At 45.9% G+C, this 17796-nt stretch overlaps 1 protein-coding gene across 1 annotated transcript in view; it reads right to left on the bottom strand.

The window, feature by feature from the left end:
* Positions 1 to 17796, bottom strand: part of DMD (dystrophin) — a 2524637-nt gene that overhangs the window by 776760 nt on the left and 1730081 nt on the right. Inside the window, exon 51 of the mRNA XM_066577956.1 lies at positions 4037 to 4263. Within this exon, the coding sequence (XP_066434053.1) occupies positions 4037 to 4263 (227 nt within the window). The remainder of the gene's footprint in view (positions 1 to 4036; positions 4264 to 17796) is intronic.

Raw genomic sequence — 17796 nt, forward strand, 5'->3', positions numbered from 1 at the left:
CCTGCGCATTTGCACTTGAACATAGCACATATTGAACTAATTAACTTAATTGCCCATTTCAATGATTGGGAGCATGCTTGTGTGTTTATTTACGTGGGCAAATGCGCACGATTTGCAATCACAAAAAGTACAGTAAAACATGCAGATGAACGCCATAACGCAATGCTTATTGCACAAATAGGTGGCGCAAATTAGCATGTAAATGCGTATACGCCCATTTGACACTAGCCTAAGGTTGATTTACTGGTAACTGGTTAAATGTTGTTATAGAGCACTGAGAGAGTACTTTGACCCTGAACAAAACTGTTTTGAGAACTTTCTAGAAAAACCTGAGAATGATAAGGAATGTGAAAACATTGCAGTTCGCCATCATTTGGTTCTGGTAATTGTTCTGACAAGCTGCGAGAAGCACACTGTTTTTCCCACACAATAAAACATTTATGAATTGTTGAGTTGTGCTCAATGTGCATGCAAAGTGCACCCTGTTGTTATGTGGAGATGTGCAAAGATATGGATTCTTTATTTATAATTCCAATATTCCCAGTAGTGTTAAGGCTGCTACAGGTATTTGTTTATTTCAGATATTCTGATCTGTACGCTAGATATAGCAGCATAATGTATCTAAAATACACGAAATTGATGCTTAGGCTCTCATTGTATTCTAGAGGCGTACCCCACACATATCAAGAGAAATTGGGCTTGCCATAAATAATAGGCAAGCTTACAGGGAGGCTTTGAACATATGTAAACTTGTGAGAGCTCATAAACTGTTTATACGTATACTGTATGTCAGGGGCGTAACTATAAGGGATGCAGGGGATGCAGTCGCACCCGGGCCCAGGAGCCTTAGGGGGCCCATAAGGCCTCTCTTCTCCATATAGGGAGCCCAGTACTATGAATAAAACATTATAGTTGGGGGCCCTATTGCAGGATTTGCATTGGGGCCCAGTAGCTTTAAGTTAGACCTCTGCTGTACATTGTATATAGCCCACCTTCTAAGTAACTGTATATTGCACACATGGCTGATTCTGGTGTGGGTACATAGCAAAATATGCAGCTTATTTCCTGCCGTGGATGTTGGTACAGATATGCACCAAAATCTTCATCAAAATAAGCACCATTTGTTGTATGTTTTGAAGCGGATTTTCAGCAGATTTAACCCTTTCCAATCCACTGTCTGACTTCTGAAGACATTATGATTTAAGGCTATGCAGCTTCGATGTTTGAAGATGTCCGTCGGGGTTCTCTTACTGTACATTGCCAGCCTCTCTGCTGTCGGAGGCTATCCAACGTGTCACCTCATGCAGTACTGGCTTAAGCCAGCATACAGCGCCGTTGTATAACGGCAGAAAAAGAGTAAGCCCGCTAGGAAAACTAGGATACAAATTGGATTGGAAAGGGTTAATCCTTTTAATTGAAAAGGTGAGATCTGCTGTAAATCCAGTGCGGATTTTGTAGTGGATTTTGCTGAGGATATTTCCGCTACAGAAGATCTGCATTAAATTTGTCATGTGGGAATGCATTCTAAGTCGATAAGTTTTATATATTTGTGGTATTTTTCAAACTGAAGGAGACTCTGTCAGCCAGTTTTAGGGCAGTTTCAGATGAGCATAGGCACAACTACGCTCGCTGGCACGGAGCGTAGTTGCATCTGAATGAGGGAAATTTTTTTCCCTTTTGCTGGCTTTTTAAACTCCATGCCAGAGCGCAGGAGTTTGAAAGAAACCACGGAAAGAAAGGGGCTGCCCAATCTTCCCCGCAGAATGTATGGGAAAGATAGGGTAGGTCTTGTCTTTTCTCGGCCGTACAATTAACAGCTGAGAAAAGAGTTAGTGAAAACTAATCCTATTAATATTCGTTGTTTCGTTTTGCCCCATTATGCGGCCGTGATTATCATGGCCACATAATGGAAGAAAGCCACGTTCATCTGAATCTGCTATTAGCACTCTAAACTAAGCTTGTGGGCTGAAAGTAGCCGACTCACTGAGTCTAGGGATGTTGGTTTTATATTCACTTTCCCCGTCATTCTTCCGGTGTGACAGATGCAAATTTCCAAGTAGTCCGCCCATTGTAAAATTAGAATAGGTAGACTACTTAGCGTACCACTCAATGCATTTAGTGGTGACTTTCAGCGCTCACACCGGGGGAATGACGGGGAAAGTGAGTATAAAAGTTACATCCCTAAACTAATCAGGACACCTACTTTAAACTCATATGTCTCTTTAAATCTCTCAAAATCTTTTTAGCCCGTGTTCAGATGCCGGACTTTTCCATGGATTCTACATACCGCCTTGTAGAAAAAAGAAGTGACATGTCATCTCTTAGGCCGCGTTCACACGAGCGTGTATTTGAATTCAATGAATGGCTGAGTGCTGCCTACGATTAGCTGAGCGCTGAGCTAATCAGGCGTAGCACTTTCAGGAGGTGTCTGCTAAAATAGCTTCAGTCCAGTGTCGGTGAGGCAAGCGGCTAGATTGACGCTACAACAGTGGCAAAGAGGTGAGTATATATATTTTTTATTTTTTTACACATCCTAGGGATGATTTTTCAGGGAAGGGCTTATATTTAAAGCCCTTCCCCAAAAATCTTTGCAGGGCTTGCCAACATCCTATTGCTTTCAATGGGGACGCCGGCAGCAGTGGCAGCCCCATTGAAAGCAATGGGCACGCAGCTTTGTTCACACACTTTTTTTGCACATCCGTGCAGCACTGTTTTGCACGCACATATGCGCATGCAAAACAACGCTCTTGTGAGCGAGGCCTTAACGTGGACTTTACATGTGCAGTTATCAATGCTGAGGCTCAGATTCATGGTGGATTTTTTAATGTGAAAATGCCATTTTAACATAGTCTAAGGCCGGCTGCACACGAGTATTCCGCGGCGAAGCCCGTCACGGCGCCCCCCAGACACCCCATACTTACCAGCGGATCCGTCGTTCTGGGTCCCGCATGACGCTTCCCCGCCCACCGCCGCCGCGTCATATGACACGCCGGCCGCGTCACATGACACGCCCACCGCGTCATATGACGCGGCCGGCAGTGTCATGTGACGCGCTGGCCGCATCATATGACGCGGCGGCGGTAGGCGGGGAAGCGTTTTCACGCTCTCTTCCGCTGTGACTGCAATGGAAGCCGTCTGCGCGCACACCCGCGGCAAATAGAGCATGCCGCGGGTGAGGAAGGGAGATTTCACGGTGCGGAATTCCGCGGTGGAATTCCGCACTGTGTGCCCTGAGCTATTAGGTTCAATAGAATTACGCGGCGGAAATCTGTTCGTGGGAAGGAGGCCTAAGGCTGTTTTTATACGGACGCTAAAATCATGAGGTTTTTGCACAAGGTGAAAGTGAATGAAGATGCAAAATTATGAAGCCAATGGTTTAATTCCCATTTGCGATGTTTTCACTCATGCGATGTTGCAAGATTTGAAAATCACAGCATGTTGTTTCTTTGTACATTTGCGATTTTTTCTGGTTTTGCGCATCGGCAGTTAGAAGACGGCCGCACTTCAGGACGGACGTCTCTCTGCAGCGCCAGGAGAAAGAACATGTGTGAGGTGACCAATTCAGCTATTAGGTACCAATTATGGCCAATTTTTTTCAACAGAAAAATTGATACATGAGAAAAAAGGCAATTTTAAATTTTTTGCTTGAAGGCTTTTTTCATTTCTCTAAAACCCTTCTTCTACTTTTTTTTAAGTCCCTTTACTGGACTTTAATATCCAATTCCCAAATTGCTGGTATAGTATTCCAAAATACTGCTGTGCTGCAGTGTATTATGCCTGTCAGTGTAAAACTAACTGGCAGCCTATTGGGTCCTATTGTGGCATGGCATGGACCATAGCTGTGCAATACAGCCCAACTCCTGCTACTGGTCTAGCAGATGTACTGACAGATCCTGCAAGCTGACCATAATGACAATTTCCATCATGGTGCAAGAACTAGTACTCAACTGTGAGGTATACTATCACCACAGATCAATAAGAAGTTAAAGCAGTTATATTGGAAATACAAACAAATATTCACCAACTCATCTCCTACCTTTTGTTTAATAATCATTTCATTGATTTCTTCCACATCTCCCACTGTCACAATCTGAGCCTTTATTACACGGTCTAGTAGAGTAAGCCAGTCTTTCAGCTCAGCGCACGTTTTGCTGAATTCAGCTAGTGCTGGCACCTCAAGGAGAAGTGAAGATGGCATATCTGCTGTACTTGTTCCAGTTGTTACAAGGGTCTGAGTTACCACAGAAAATGTTGGAGCAGGACCTATAGAAAAAGATATCACCAGGTTAGCTTTGGCCACAACTCAAATTATATATAGTATGGCTTTCAGTTTTTTACAAATCCGAAGAATTTATTTAAAAGAAAAAAAAAAATATTCAACAGTGCAAGGATTTTCTTTTAACCTTTTATAGTTGATTTATTTTATTGTAAAGACTAACATCCAGACAGAGTCTTGGCATATTGTACATTACATCACTTGTGAGCAATACAATAATCTGTGGACCGTTCTTTAGCTGGTAGTTAAGCAGGCCATTAAAATATCAGTATTAGAAGCTAAGTTATATTTTAGCCCTGGCCAAGAATCATCAGATAAACCTACATTGATCATTTAAGACATTACATGGATAGCCACTCTTTTAACTGCTTCCAGCTTTATAATACTTCTGTTGTGTCATAAAGCAATTGTTCCATCTTCTAGAAGGCAACGGAGGATGCAACTCATATTCCCCATTCCCTATAGCATGTCGAAAGTGTCATAAAACCAGGGGTACAGTTTAAAACATACTCATTGAGCCTCGTGTGGCGCACAGTGTTAAGGCAGCAGAATGCAGTCCTAAGCTTTCGCTCACGACCTGAAGGTTGCGAGTCCAATCAATGCTTGGTACAGGTAGCCGGCTCAAGGTTTACTCAGCCTTCCATCCTTCTATAGGTCGGTAAAATGAGTACCCAGCTTGCTGGGGGGATAATAAACAAATTACCTGAAAGTGCTAAATTGACGCTATACAAATAACAAGTCCCTTCCCCCTTCCCCTACTTACTTTTGGAGAGATGTGTAACTTTATGTGACTAGACCAACTCAAAAACTGTAATAGTGATCCTCCGCCACCGTGTAATATGCCCCTTTTATTCAAATCTCTCCAATACTGAAGTAGAAAAAACCTTCTGAGGAACTAAAATTAACTATATCTTTGCTGGAATTGGGTCAGAAGCTTAGCTGTTCTAGCTCAGATAGATATGATATCATATAATTTGTAGGCCATCAATGGCAGAGCTAAAGATAATATATTTCCCTGTTCTGTCCTCCCCTATTCCTTCTTTTCCTAAAGTTACTTTTTCTCCCCCTTCCTTCTCTCCCCCCAATCCATCCCATATCCTACCTTTTTTTGTTTTCTCTCTCTCTCTCTCTCTGGATGAATGGGTGAAAAGAGGATCTAACAATCTCTATTATTAGGCCACTGAGGGACTGACCCTATTCTCTCAGTCGGTGTATTAGACACCAGGTAAACCTTGAGAGAGTAATCTATAGGAGTTGGCCCAAATTTTCGATTCCTATTTAATTGTTTTTGTTTGTTTTCTGATACAAGACCTGTTTGTATTGTGTATGTTATCCGAGAAAAATTTTTCAATAAAACTGATTGAACAATATATGATAGCATATGGTCAGACCAGCCAATCTATGGAGTACACTCACACTGCAAGAAAATAACTATTACTGGGCTTCTAGGGAAGATACAGCAGATTTGACTTTCCGGTAGGGTTTCCTTAGAAATATTAAGGAATTGCTATTTTTAATATCCCTTCATACATGACTATATATTCCCATGACGTAAGCTTTTCTGTTAAATTCCCAACAAAGCTGTAATTCTGATATTTTTGAATCCCTAGCATTATGTTAGCTTTACAGACTCATTTTCAGTCTTTTTTTAATCAAGAAAGTAGTTGTAAATTAAACCCAAAAAATGAAATCCGAAGACCGACTACTCTGATTTTAATAAGAAAAGTTTAAACCACCACAGTACGAGTTGATAAATGCAAGTATTGAGTTTCTTATTGATATACTTGTCTCAGCAAAATAAAACTGAAAAGGTTATAACTTTAGTAAGATATTTCAATAAAAGAGAAAAGAGCGCACATACACAATTAGTGTTGAAGGTTTACTTTATGAAAGGGTCAAGTATTGTAAGGAGAAAATGGAAATTTGAAGTTGCAATTAACCCCAGGGTAATGTTTCAAGGTTGTCTATGATATATACATGCTGGCCTTGAAATTTAAAAAGAAAGACAAGTAAGTAACGGATAAATCAAAGAGCAATGAGTAATTAAACTTCTTGCTTCTTGATTCTTACAAGTCATAAACTAGGTGAACAATAGATAAATGTATAGCTAGATAGATACCAACAAGTCAGACTATCCTAGGACCATTGTTCTGCAAATGAGATTTCAATGAAGAGGGATACTTGCAGATTCTCTGCAGTTTTAGATGTAAAGGGAGAGTTATGGATCATCGGAATATATATAACTACTAAGGAATAGAGATGAGCGAACGTACTTGTCCGAGCTTGATACTCATTCGAGTATTAGCGTGTTCGAGATGCTCGTTACTAGAGGCGAGCACCACGCGATGTTCGAGTTACTTTCACTTTCATCTCTGAGACGTTAGCGAGCTTTTCTGGCCAATAGAAAGACAGGGAAGGCATTACAACTTCCCCCTGCGACGTTCAAGCCCTATATCACCCCCCTGCAGTGAGTGGCTGGCGAGATCAGGTGTCACCCGAGTATATAAATCGGCCCCTCCCGCGGCTCGCCACAGATGCATTCTGACAGAGATCAGGGAAAGTGCTGCTGATGCCGGAGCTGTTATAGGGAGAGTTTTAGGATTGATTTTAGGCTTCAAGAACCCCAACGGTCCTTCTTAGGGCCACATCTGACCGTGTGCAGTACTGTTGAGGCTGCTTTTTGCAGTGTTGCACTTTTTTTGTTTTTTTTGTATATCGGCCGTGCAGAGCATTGCGTCCAGAGCATTGCGTCCTGCAGTAATTTTACATAGTCCACGGCCAGTAGTGGTGGTGAGGCAGGGACAGTGAAAAACATATCTAGTCTATATAGGCAGTGGGCTTTTCCAAAAAAATGTGGGAAAAAAAATCTATTTGGGCTGCCTGTGACCGTCCTGACTGTACTGCGTCTCTGCTAGGGGTAGTTGTCCTAATTCATACGCAGCCAGCTAAGTGTTACAGCAGGCTTGCGCAAAATTATTTCCTGCCTCTGCGTTGCCTCTTACATCACCGCTGTCATCCTGTCCAGAGTGAAACAGTTTGCAGTAATTTTACATAGTCCACGGCCAGTAGTGGTGGTGAGGCAGGGACAGTGAAAGACATATCCAGTCTATATAGGCAGTGGGCTTTTCCCAAAAAATTTGGGAAAAAAACATCTATTTGGGCTGCCTGTGACCGTCCTGACTGTACTGCGTCTCTGCTGAGGGTAGTTGTCCTAATTCATACGCAGCCAGCTAAGTGTTACAGCAGGCTTGTGCAAAATTCTTTCCTGCCTCTGCTGTGCGTTCCGTAAGGGAAGTCAGCCTCCAACCACAGGCCAATAAGCAGCACTTTTAATTACAGCGTTCTGTTTCTGCACTACTGGTAATACACCATGCTGAGGGGTAGGGGTAGGCCTAGAGGACGTGGACGCGGGCGAGGACGCGGAGGCCCAAGTCAGGGTGTGGGCACAGGCCAAGCTCCTGATCCAGGTGTATCGCAGCCGACTGCTGCAGGATTAGGAGAGAGGCACGTTTCTGGCGTCCCCACATTCATCTCACAATTAATGGGTCCACGCGGTAGACCTTTATTAGAAAATGAGCAGTGTCAGCAGGTCCTGTCGTGGATGGCAGAAAGTGCATCCAGCAATCTATCGATCACCCAGAATTCTGCGCCGTCCACTGCTGCAACTCTGAATCCTCTGGCTGCTGCTCCTCCTTCCTCCCAGCCTCCTCACTCCATTACAATGACACATTCTGAGGAGCAGGCAGACTCCCAGGAACTGTTCTCGGGCCCCTGCCCAGAATGGGCAGCAATGGTTCCGAATCCTCTCCCACTGGAGGAGTTTGTCGTGACCGATGCCCAACCTTTGGAAAGTTCCCGGGGTCCGGGGGATGAGGCTGGGGACTTCCGGCAACTGTCTCAAGAGCTTTCAGTGGGTGAGGAGGACGATGACGATGAGACACAGTTGTCTATCACTCAGTTAGTAGTAATTGGAGTAAGTCCAAAGGGAGGAGCGCACAGAGGATTCGGAGGAAGAGCAGCAGAACGATGAGGTGACTGACCCCACCTGGTTTGCTACGCCTACTGAGGACAGGTCTTCAGAGGGGGAGGCAAGTGCAGCAGCAGGACAGGTTGGAAGAGGCAGTGCGGTGGCCAGGGGTAGAGGCAGGGTCAGACCAAATAATCCACCAACTGTTTCCCAAAGCGCCCCCTCGCGCCATGCCACCCTGCAGAGGCCGAAGTGCTCAAAGGTCTGGCAGTTTTTCACTGAGAGTGCAGCCGACCGACGAACAGTGGTGTGCAACCTTTGTCGCGCCAAGGTCAGCCGGGTAGCCACCACCACCAGCATGCGCAGACATATGATGGCCAAGCACCCCACAAGGTGGGACGAAGGCCGTTCACCGCCTCCGGTTTGCACCGCTGCCTCTCCCCCTGTGCCCCAACCTGCCACTGAGATCCAACCCCCCTCTCAGGACACAGGCACTACCATCTCCTGACCTGCACCCACACCCTCAACTCCGCTGACCTCGGCCCCATCCACCAATGTCTGTCAGCGCACCGTCCAGCCGTCGCTAGCGCAAGTGTTGGAGTGCAAGCGCAAGTACGCCGCCACGCACCCGCACGCTCAAGCGTTAAACGTGCACATAGCCAAATTTATCAGCCTGGAGATGCTGCCGTATAGGGTTGTGGAAACGGAGGCTTTCAAAGGTATGATGGCGGCGGCGGCCCCGCGCTACTCAGTTCCCAGTCGCCACTACTTTTCCCGATGTGCCGTCCCAGCCCTGCACGACCACGTCTCCCGCAACATTGTACGCGCCCTCACCAACGCGGTTACTGCCAAGGTCCGCTTAAGAACGGACATGTGGACAAGCACAGGCGGGCAGGGCCACTATATCTCCCTGACGGCACATTGGTTGAATTTAGTGGAGGCTGGGACAGAGTCAGAGCCTGGGACCGCTCACGTCCTACCCACCCCCAGAATTGCGGGCCCCAGCTCGGTGGTGGTATCTGCGGCGGTGTATGCTTCCTCCACTAAACCACCCTCCTCCTCCTCCTACGCAACCTCTGTCTCGCAATCAAGATGTGTCAGCAGCACGTCGCCAGCAGTCGGTGTCGCACGGCACGGCAGCACAGCGGTGGGCAAGCGTCAGCAGGCCGTGCTGAAACTACTCAGCTTAGGGGAGAAGAGGCACACGGCCCACGAACTGCTGCAGGGTCTGACAGAGCAGACCGACCGCTGGCTTGCGCCGCTGAGCCTCTAACCGGGCATGGTCGTGTGTGACAACGGCCGTAATCTGGTGGCGGCTCTGCAGCTCGGCAGCCTCACGCACGTGGCATGCCTGGCCCACGTCTTTAATTTGGTGGTTCAGCGCTTTCTGAAAAGCTACCCATTCTTGTCAGACCTGCTCAGAAAGGTGCGCCGACTCTGCGCACATTTCCGCAAGTCCCACACGGACGCTGCCACCCTGCGTACCCTGCAACATCGGTTTCATCTGCCAGTGCACCGACTGCTGTGCGACGTGCCCACATGGTGGAACTCTACGCTCCACATGTTGGCCAGGCTCTATGAGCAGCGTAGAGCTATAGTGGAATACCAACTCCAACATGGGCGGCGCAGTGGGAGTCAATTCTTTACAGAAGAGTGGGCCTGGTTGGCAGACATCTGCCAGGTCCTTGGAAACTTTGAGGAGTCTACCCAGATGGTGAGCGGCGATGCTGCAATCATTAGCATCACCATTCCTCTGCTATGCCTCTTGAGAAGTTCCCTGCAAAGCATAAAGGCAGACGCTTTGCGCTTGGAAACAGAGGCGGGGTAAGACAGTATGTCGCTGGATAGTCAGAGCACCCTCCTGTCTATATCTCAGCGCGTTGAGTAGGAGGAGGAGGAGCATGAGGAGGATGAGGAGGAGGGGGAAGAGACAGCTTGGCCCACTGCTGAGGGTACCCATGCTGCTTGCCTGTCATCCTTTCAGCGTGTATGGCCTGAGGAGGAGGAGGATCCTGAAAGTGATCTTCCTAGTGAGGACAGCCATGTGTTGCGTACAGGTACCCTGGCACACATGGCTGACTTCATGTTAGCATGCCTTTCTCGTGACCCTCGCGTTACACGCATTCTGGCCACTACGGATTACTGGGTGTACACACTGCTGGACCCGCGGTATAAGGAGAACCTTTCCACTCTCATACCCGAAGAGGAAAGGGGTTCGAGAGTGATGCTATACCACAGGACCCTGGCGGACAAACTGATGGTAAAATTCCCATCCGACAGCGCTAGTGGCCGAAGGCGCAGTTCCGAGGGACAGGTAGCAGGGGAGGCGCGGAGATCAGGCAGCATGTACAGCACAGGCAGGGGAACACTCTCTAAGGCCTTTGACAGCTTTCTGGCTCCCCAGCAAGACTGTGTCACCGCTCCCCAGTCAAGGCTGAGTCGGCGGGAGCACTGTAACAGGATGGTGAGCCGATCGCACGACCGTCCTCCGTGACGCCTCTGCCCCCTACAACTACTGGGTGTCGAAGCTGGACACGTGGCCTGAACTCGCGCTGTATGCCCTGGAGGTGCTTGCTTGTCCTGCGGCTAGCGTCTTGTCAGAGAGGGTGTTTAGTGCAGCTGGGGGAATCATCACGGATAAGCTTACCCGCCTGTCAACTGACAGTGCCGACAGGCTTACACACATCAAGATGAACAAAGCCTGGATTTCTCCAGACTTCTCTTCTCCACCAGCGGACAGCAGCGATACCTAAACAATACGTAGGCTGCACCCGTGGATGGAAGCATTGTTCTCTATCACCATCAAAAACTTGGACCTTTTAGCTTCATCAATCTGTGAATAATATTCATCCTCCTCCTCCTGCTCCTCCTCCTGAAACCTGACGTAATCACGCCGAACGGGCAATTTTTCTTAGGCCCACAAGGCTCAGTCATATAATTTTTGTAAACAATTTTTATACGTTTCAATGCTCATTAAAGCGTTGAAACTTGCACCTGAACCAATTTTTTATTTTAACTGGGCTGCCTCCAGGCCTAGTTACAAATTAAGCCACATTAACCAAAGCGATTAATGGGTTTCACCTGCCCTCTTGGTTGGGCATGGGCAATTTTTCTGACGTACATTAGTACTGTTGGTACACCAATTTTTTGGGGCCCTCGCCTACAGTGTAATCCAATAAATTTTTTGCCCACCTGCATTAAAGCTGACGTTACATCAGCTGTGCTGGGCACTGCAATGGGATATATTTATGTACCGCTGGTGGCTTCCTGGCACCCACCCATGCTGTCGGTCCACACGGAGTTGTAACTGCATGTGTCCACTTCTAAAGAACCCCAGTCTGACTGGGGCATGCAGTGTGGGCCGAAGCCCATCTGCATTAAACATGATATTACCTCAGCTGTGCTGGGCAATGCAATGGGATTTATTTATGTACCGCCTGTGGCTTCCTGGGACCCTCCCATGCTGTCGGTCCACACGGACTTCACAATAGGGAGTTGTGCCTGCCTGTGTCTACTTATAAAGAACCCCAGTCTGACTGGGGCATGCAGTGTGGGCCGAAGCCCACCTGCATTAAACATGACATTACCTCAGCTGTGATGGGCAATGCAATGGGATATATTTATGTACCGCCGGTGGCTTCCTGGCACCCACCCATGCTGTCGGTCCACAGGGACTTCACAATAGGGAGTTGTACCTGCCTGTGTCTATGAATTAAAAACCCCGGTCAGGTTGGGGCATGCAGTGTGGGCCGAAGCCCACCTGCATTGAATCTGACGTTAGCTCTGCTGTCCAGGGCACTGCAATGGGATACATTTATGTACAGCCGGTGGGTTCCAGGGAGCCACCCATGCTGTGGGTGCACATGGAATTCCCATTGCGGAGTTGTACCTGCCTGTGACTATTTATAAAAAACCCCGGTCTGACTGGGGCATGCAGACACCTTGACAGAATGAATAGTGTGTGGTACATAGGTTCCCCATTGCTATGCCCACGTGTGCAGCTCCTGATGGTGGTGGCACAGGATTATATTTCTCATTGCTTCTGTACAGCATTGTGGGCTATCGCCCCGCCCCTTTTAAAGAGGGTCGCTGCCTAGCCGTGCCAACCCTCTGCAGTGTGTGCCTGCGGTTCCCCCTCATGGCAGACGCACTTATAAATGGACATGAGGGTGGTGTGGCATGAAGGCAGCTGAAGGCTGCGCAGGGACACTTTGGTGTGCGCTGTGGACACCGGGTTGTGCGGGGGAGGGGGGGGGCGGTTGGGCAGCATGTAGCCCAGGAGAAGTGGCAGCGGAGTGTCATGCAGGCAGTGATTGTGCTTTGTTGGAGGTAGTGTGGTGCTTAGCTAAGGTATGCATTGCTAATGAGGGCTTTTCAGAAGTAAAAATTGTTGGGAGGGGGGGGGGGGCCCACTCTTGCCGCTATTGTGGCTTAATAGTGGGACCTGGGAACTTAAGATGCAGCCCAACATGTAGCCCCTCGCCTGCCCTATCTGCTGCTGTGTTGTTCCCATCACTTTCTTGAATTGCCCAGATTTTCACAAATGGAAACCTTAGCGAGCATCGGCGATATACAAAAATGCTCGGGTCGCCCATTGACTTCAATGAGGTTCGTTACTCGAAACGAACCCTCGAGCATCGCGAAAATTTCGTCCCGAGTAACGAGCACCCGAGCATTTTGGTGCTCGCTCATCTCTACTAAGGAACCTTCTTGTTGGCATTCTTTACATGATGCCCTCCTCCAGACATTGGCTCCAAGGAAATAGATTACATACTGTTACTATGGGACCTTAAGGCCTCATGTCCACGGGTAAATTATTATTTAAAATCTGCAGCGTTTTTCCCATACGCGGATCTACGCCCCATAGAGATGCATTGGACACCAGCAGGTAGTTAAATACCTGCGGATGTCATTTTTCCCTTCAGGCGCGGATCCGCGTGCGGAAAAAAAACGCGACATGCTCCATTTTAGTGCGGGTTTCCCACGGGGATGGCTCCCGCAGGCTTCTATTGAAGCCTATAGAAGCCGTCCGGATCCGCGGAACACCCGTACCATAATTAAACTCACCTGTCCTGGACGCTGCAGGTCTCCCTTCCGTCGCGGCCAGATCTTCTTTCTTCGGCCCGGCGGATGTGCCCGGCGCATGTGCACATCACGCTGCCAGCGTGCCAAGCACATCCGCCGGGCCGAAGAAAAAAGATCCGGCCACGATGGAGGGGAGACACGCAGCGTCAAGGACAGGTGAGTTTATTCTTATTTTTAGGCCTCATGTCTGTGGGAAAGGAGGGACCCGCTGCGGATTCTGCATGGAGGATCCGCGGCGGGCCTTTATTTTACATCTAGCTGTTCGAGTAAACGTTTTATATTAGCTTCATCCATGTATAATCATAGGAAACACATCAGTAAATGATTAGTTCCTACGAGTGGTAACAATGACAGTCTCTTTTTGAGTCATATCCGGCAGTTTGGTTACTAGGAATACACTGCCTAACAACCTGTCTTCCCAGTGAGGTTGTAAGGCACTGAGCCACTTAAACCGGTCTGTCTTAGAATTTAGATTTTCAGCTGAAGGCTGACTTGCCAGTGAAATGAGGGCAAAGAAGGAACTAACAGGCTTGACAGGATCTTATCTAAGCCTCTGTCCTTTTCTGCCATTGTAACCACATTTTTGTAAAAAAGTAGCATAAAGAACCTCTATAAACATAGATTTAATCAGTTCAGCATGAAATGTCCTTAACATCTTGCCCTTGCTTTGTTTAATAACATTGTTTTCATTATTAGAATGATCTGAGTTTTACAATAAAAATAGATAAATTGTCTGATAACCATGAATTAAATAGCATAAGCCAGATACATTTCTGGTGCCTCTATGGACTATTAGCATGGAAAAGGTCTTCCATGTGCTACTTTTTACCTTTTAAATTAAATTATTAACATATACAGCACATCCCTACAATCTGTTAACTCATACGGCGGAATCATTAGCAGAACTGCTTCCACCAGATGGACCATGTATACCTCATTAATAATGAATCGTTTTGTTCATGTAGTGAGCAAAACAGGACAAATCTATCTATATTGCTATCTATCTCATATTTATCTATCTATCTATCTCATATCTATCTATCTATATATCTATCTCATATTTATCTATCTATCTGTCTCATATCTATCTATCTCATATTTATCTATCTATCTGTCTCATATCTATCTATCTCATATCTATCTATCTCATATCTATCTATCTATCTATCTATCTATCTATATTGCTATCAATCTATCAAATATCTATCTCATATCTATCTATCTATCTATCTATCTCTCTATCTCATATATATCTATCCCATATCTATCTATCTACCGTATTTTTCGCTCTATAAGACGCACTTTTTTCCCTCCACAGTGGGTGGAAAAAGTCAGTGCGTCCTATAGAGCGAACATGCTGAAATCTGACCTGACCGGGAGCTGAACCAGATCGTAAATTCTTCTCACTGAGCTGCCGACCCTTGGTATACAAACAGGAGAGCAGAGCGGCCGACAACAGCTGATTGCTGGGGGCGGGGAAACAGCAGGCAGCAGGAGAGCAGAGCAGCCGACAACAGCTGATTGCTGGGGGCGGGAAAACAGCAGGCAGCAGGAGAGCAGAGCTGCCAACAACAGCTGATTGCTGGGGGCGGGGAAACAGCAGGAGAGCAGAGCAGCCAACAACAGCTGATTGCTGGGGGCGGGGAAACAGCAGGAGAGCCAAGCAGCCAGCAACAGCTGATTGCTGGGGGCGGGGAAACAGCAGGAGAGCAGAGCAGCCAACAACAGCTGATTGCTGGGGGCGGGGGAGTAGCGGGGTGCTGTTGTCCTGCTATGGAGCTGACAGTCTGATACACATTGCAGGTACGATCTGTAGCAGCGCCCGATGCTCGTAGAAACAGCTCATTAATGAGAGAGAACTTCTGCTCCCCCTCATCAGTCAGCTGTAGGGGGATCATGCCATGTCGATCCATGGTTGCACCCCTTAGGCTGGTATTTTCATGAGCTCTCTGGTGAGGTTGGGAAGGACATAAAGTAGAGATCAGAGGACCTTTAGCCTGTAGCCGGGGTCATTGCTGCTGCTGCACACCATGACATCTGAGCAAATGGACAACACTTATCTGTTGGCTACATAGCAGAGGTGGGAGAGAGCTGCATGTATGGTGTATATATTTGTGCCTAGTTATGCACACATTTATACACCATACATAACCATAATGAGAAATGACATGCAGGATCCTGGAAAGTTGAGTGACAACTAATGGAATCATCATTACATTGTCACTCAGCTCTTTCAGAATCCTGAATGCCAACTGCAGAGTTATGCAAGCATATATACAACATGCATTGCTATAACTAGTCAAGCATGACATTCAGGGCTCCTGGAAAGCTGAGTGATAAGTAATAAGATCACCATTACATTTACACTCAGCTTTCCTGGATTCTGAATGGCAGGTTGACAAGATTTATATACTTCATTCTGAGTTGGTACTACTGCTCTTTATTCCTCATGTATTACCTAACTAACTGCTTGGTCTGGGGGAGTTCCAAATATTTTTTTTCTATTTTCCTCCTCTAAAACCTAGGTGCGTCTTATCATCAGGTGCGTCTTATAAAGCAAAAAAATACGGTATCTATCTATCTATCTATCTATCTATCTATCTATCTATCTATCTATCTATCTATCTATCTATCTATCTATCTCCTGTAGCCAGAAATCAAATTGTAATATCACAGAGAAGATTTTGTTAGTGAAAAACACATCTTCCTTTTGAATATACCGTATAATTAAACAGGTGAAAATGTGGAAATTAGATTTAGCATTCCGGCATATCTGAAGGATGAATGATAGTGAAATTATTCTCATTCCAAAGGTCAATCAGGAAAAGGGTGCAATTACAAGTTTTAAAAGGAACTTGAGAGCAGCCTAAAGTAGTGACAGACATGCTCTTTGCAATGGTCTGTCACTAATGGGGCAAGGTGTAGTAGCTGCAGAGCACTTACATACATAAGCTGTTGTGCCTAGGGAGAGATAAGTCCTGGATGAGGCGCTGCTCCACTGACTGTGATAGACAATTTAATAGCTATTAGACCGCACACTGACAAAAATATGCAGGTGCATGGGTAAAGCAGTGCCTCATGAACAATTGGGGCTCATTTTCCCCGGGTACAGCAGCTTCTATACACAAATGCTCCAAATCTACTAAAACCTTGTGCCATAAGTGACAGACCGCTGGAAAGAACGTGTCTTTCATTTGCCTTCAGTAAGGACTGCATAAAGTGCCTGACAGGTTCCCTTTAAGCCAGACGGACCTTTCGACATAAAATGCTGCATGATGTTATTAGAGTAGCAATTAGGAGAAATAAGCTACTTCTGAGCGTGTGCTTCACGTAACCATACAAAGATTCCTAATACTACTACAACCATGTGGGCAATTTTATGTAAATTCTAGCAGTATACAAATTGCAAAATCGTGTTGATAGGTGAATGGCTACTTTTATTCTAGTCTCTAGTAACATCAGGTAACGTTTTCTTGTGAAATGTAGAAAATCCATCTAATACTAGTTGCCTTGCCAATTACCATTAAATAGAAATTACTATTATTAATAGATGTTGGCAATTGAAGACACCTATCGGAGTTTTATTGCTTGTAACCTGCGAGGAGCTTCTACTTAGGGAAAACAGCTAATAAATCTGTAAAAATAAAGTAACTTTCTCAGGCACACTGTATAAAACTGTCCAGAGAAGATGTAAATATAGCATAAAGTCAATCCTGCTTTTGTAATAGAAAATAAAATAAAAATGGTTATATAATTAATGAACATAACCTGTGGGGAAGGATACATTACTGACTATTGTCTGCATACAGTATACAGTTATGTAATCTGTGGGGGATCCCAGCAGCTAATGCTCAACTCCTCTGCAGCGCCACCATAAGGGTGCAGGTGGCATTTTACTATGGCCGTTGAAATTTGTGGACTGTAAGCCACGGATATGATGATCTTCCAGAAGGTAGTAATGTTCTTCATTGCTACAGACCTGCTAATAGGTGAAGGTTCATTACTGGGTACCACCCCCTTCTATGAAGATCTGCTTAACTTATAGTGTATTTGAAAATTGGTTTTCTAAACCAGATAACTGCTTTTTAGAAATGGTTTAAATACTTAAAGATTCCACAAGGATATATCAGATATGAGCTTGTTGAGCTGACAGAACCTTTTATTAAGCAAACTATTATACATTTCAATGACTCCTTTGTTGTCATAAAAGGATTTTCAATTTTTCTTCAAATCAACTGCAGAAAAATTATAAAATAGTCTATTCTCGCCCATCCCATATCCCAACACTGAGGCCTGTGATTGGCTGCAGCCAGTGTGTGACATTCTGTATACAGGCGGACTATAGCTTATAAACAGTCTGCCGGCAGAGCAAACAGCAAATGTGGTGCTGGAATCTGGGACGGGTGAGAATAGCCCATTTTATTATTATTCTGCATGGCTAGCAGATTAAAAAATGAACTCAGAGAAA

Source organism: Eleutherodactylus coqui, chromosome 1 (genome assembly GCF_035609145.1).
Source record: "Eleutherodactylus coqui strain aEleCoq1 chromosome 1, aEleCoq1.hap1, whole genome shotgun sequence".
NCBI lineage: Eukaryota > Metazoa > Chordata > Amphibia > Anura > Eleutherodactylidae > Eleutherodactylus > Eleutherodactylus coqui.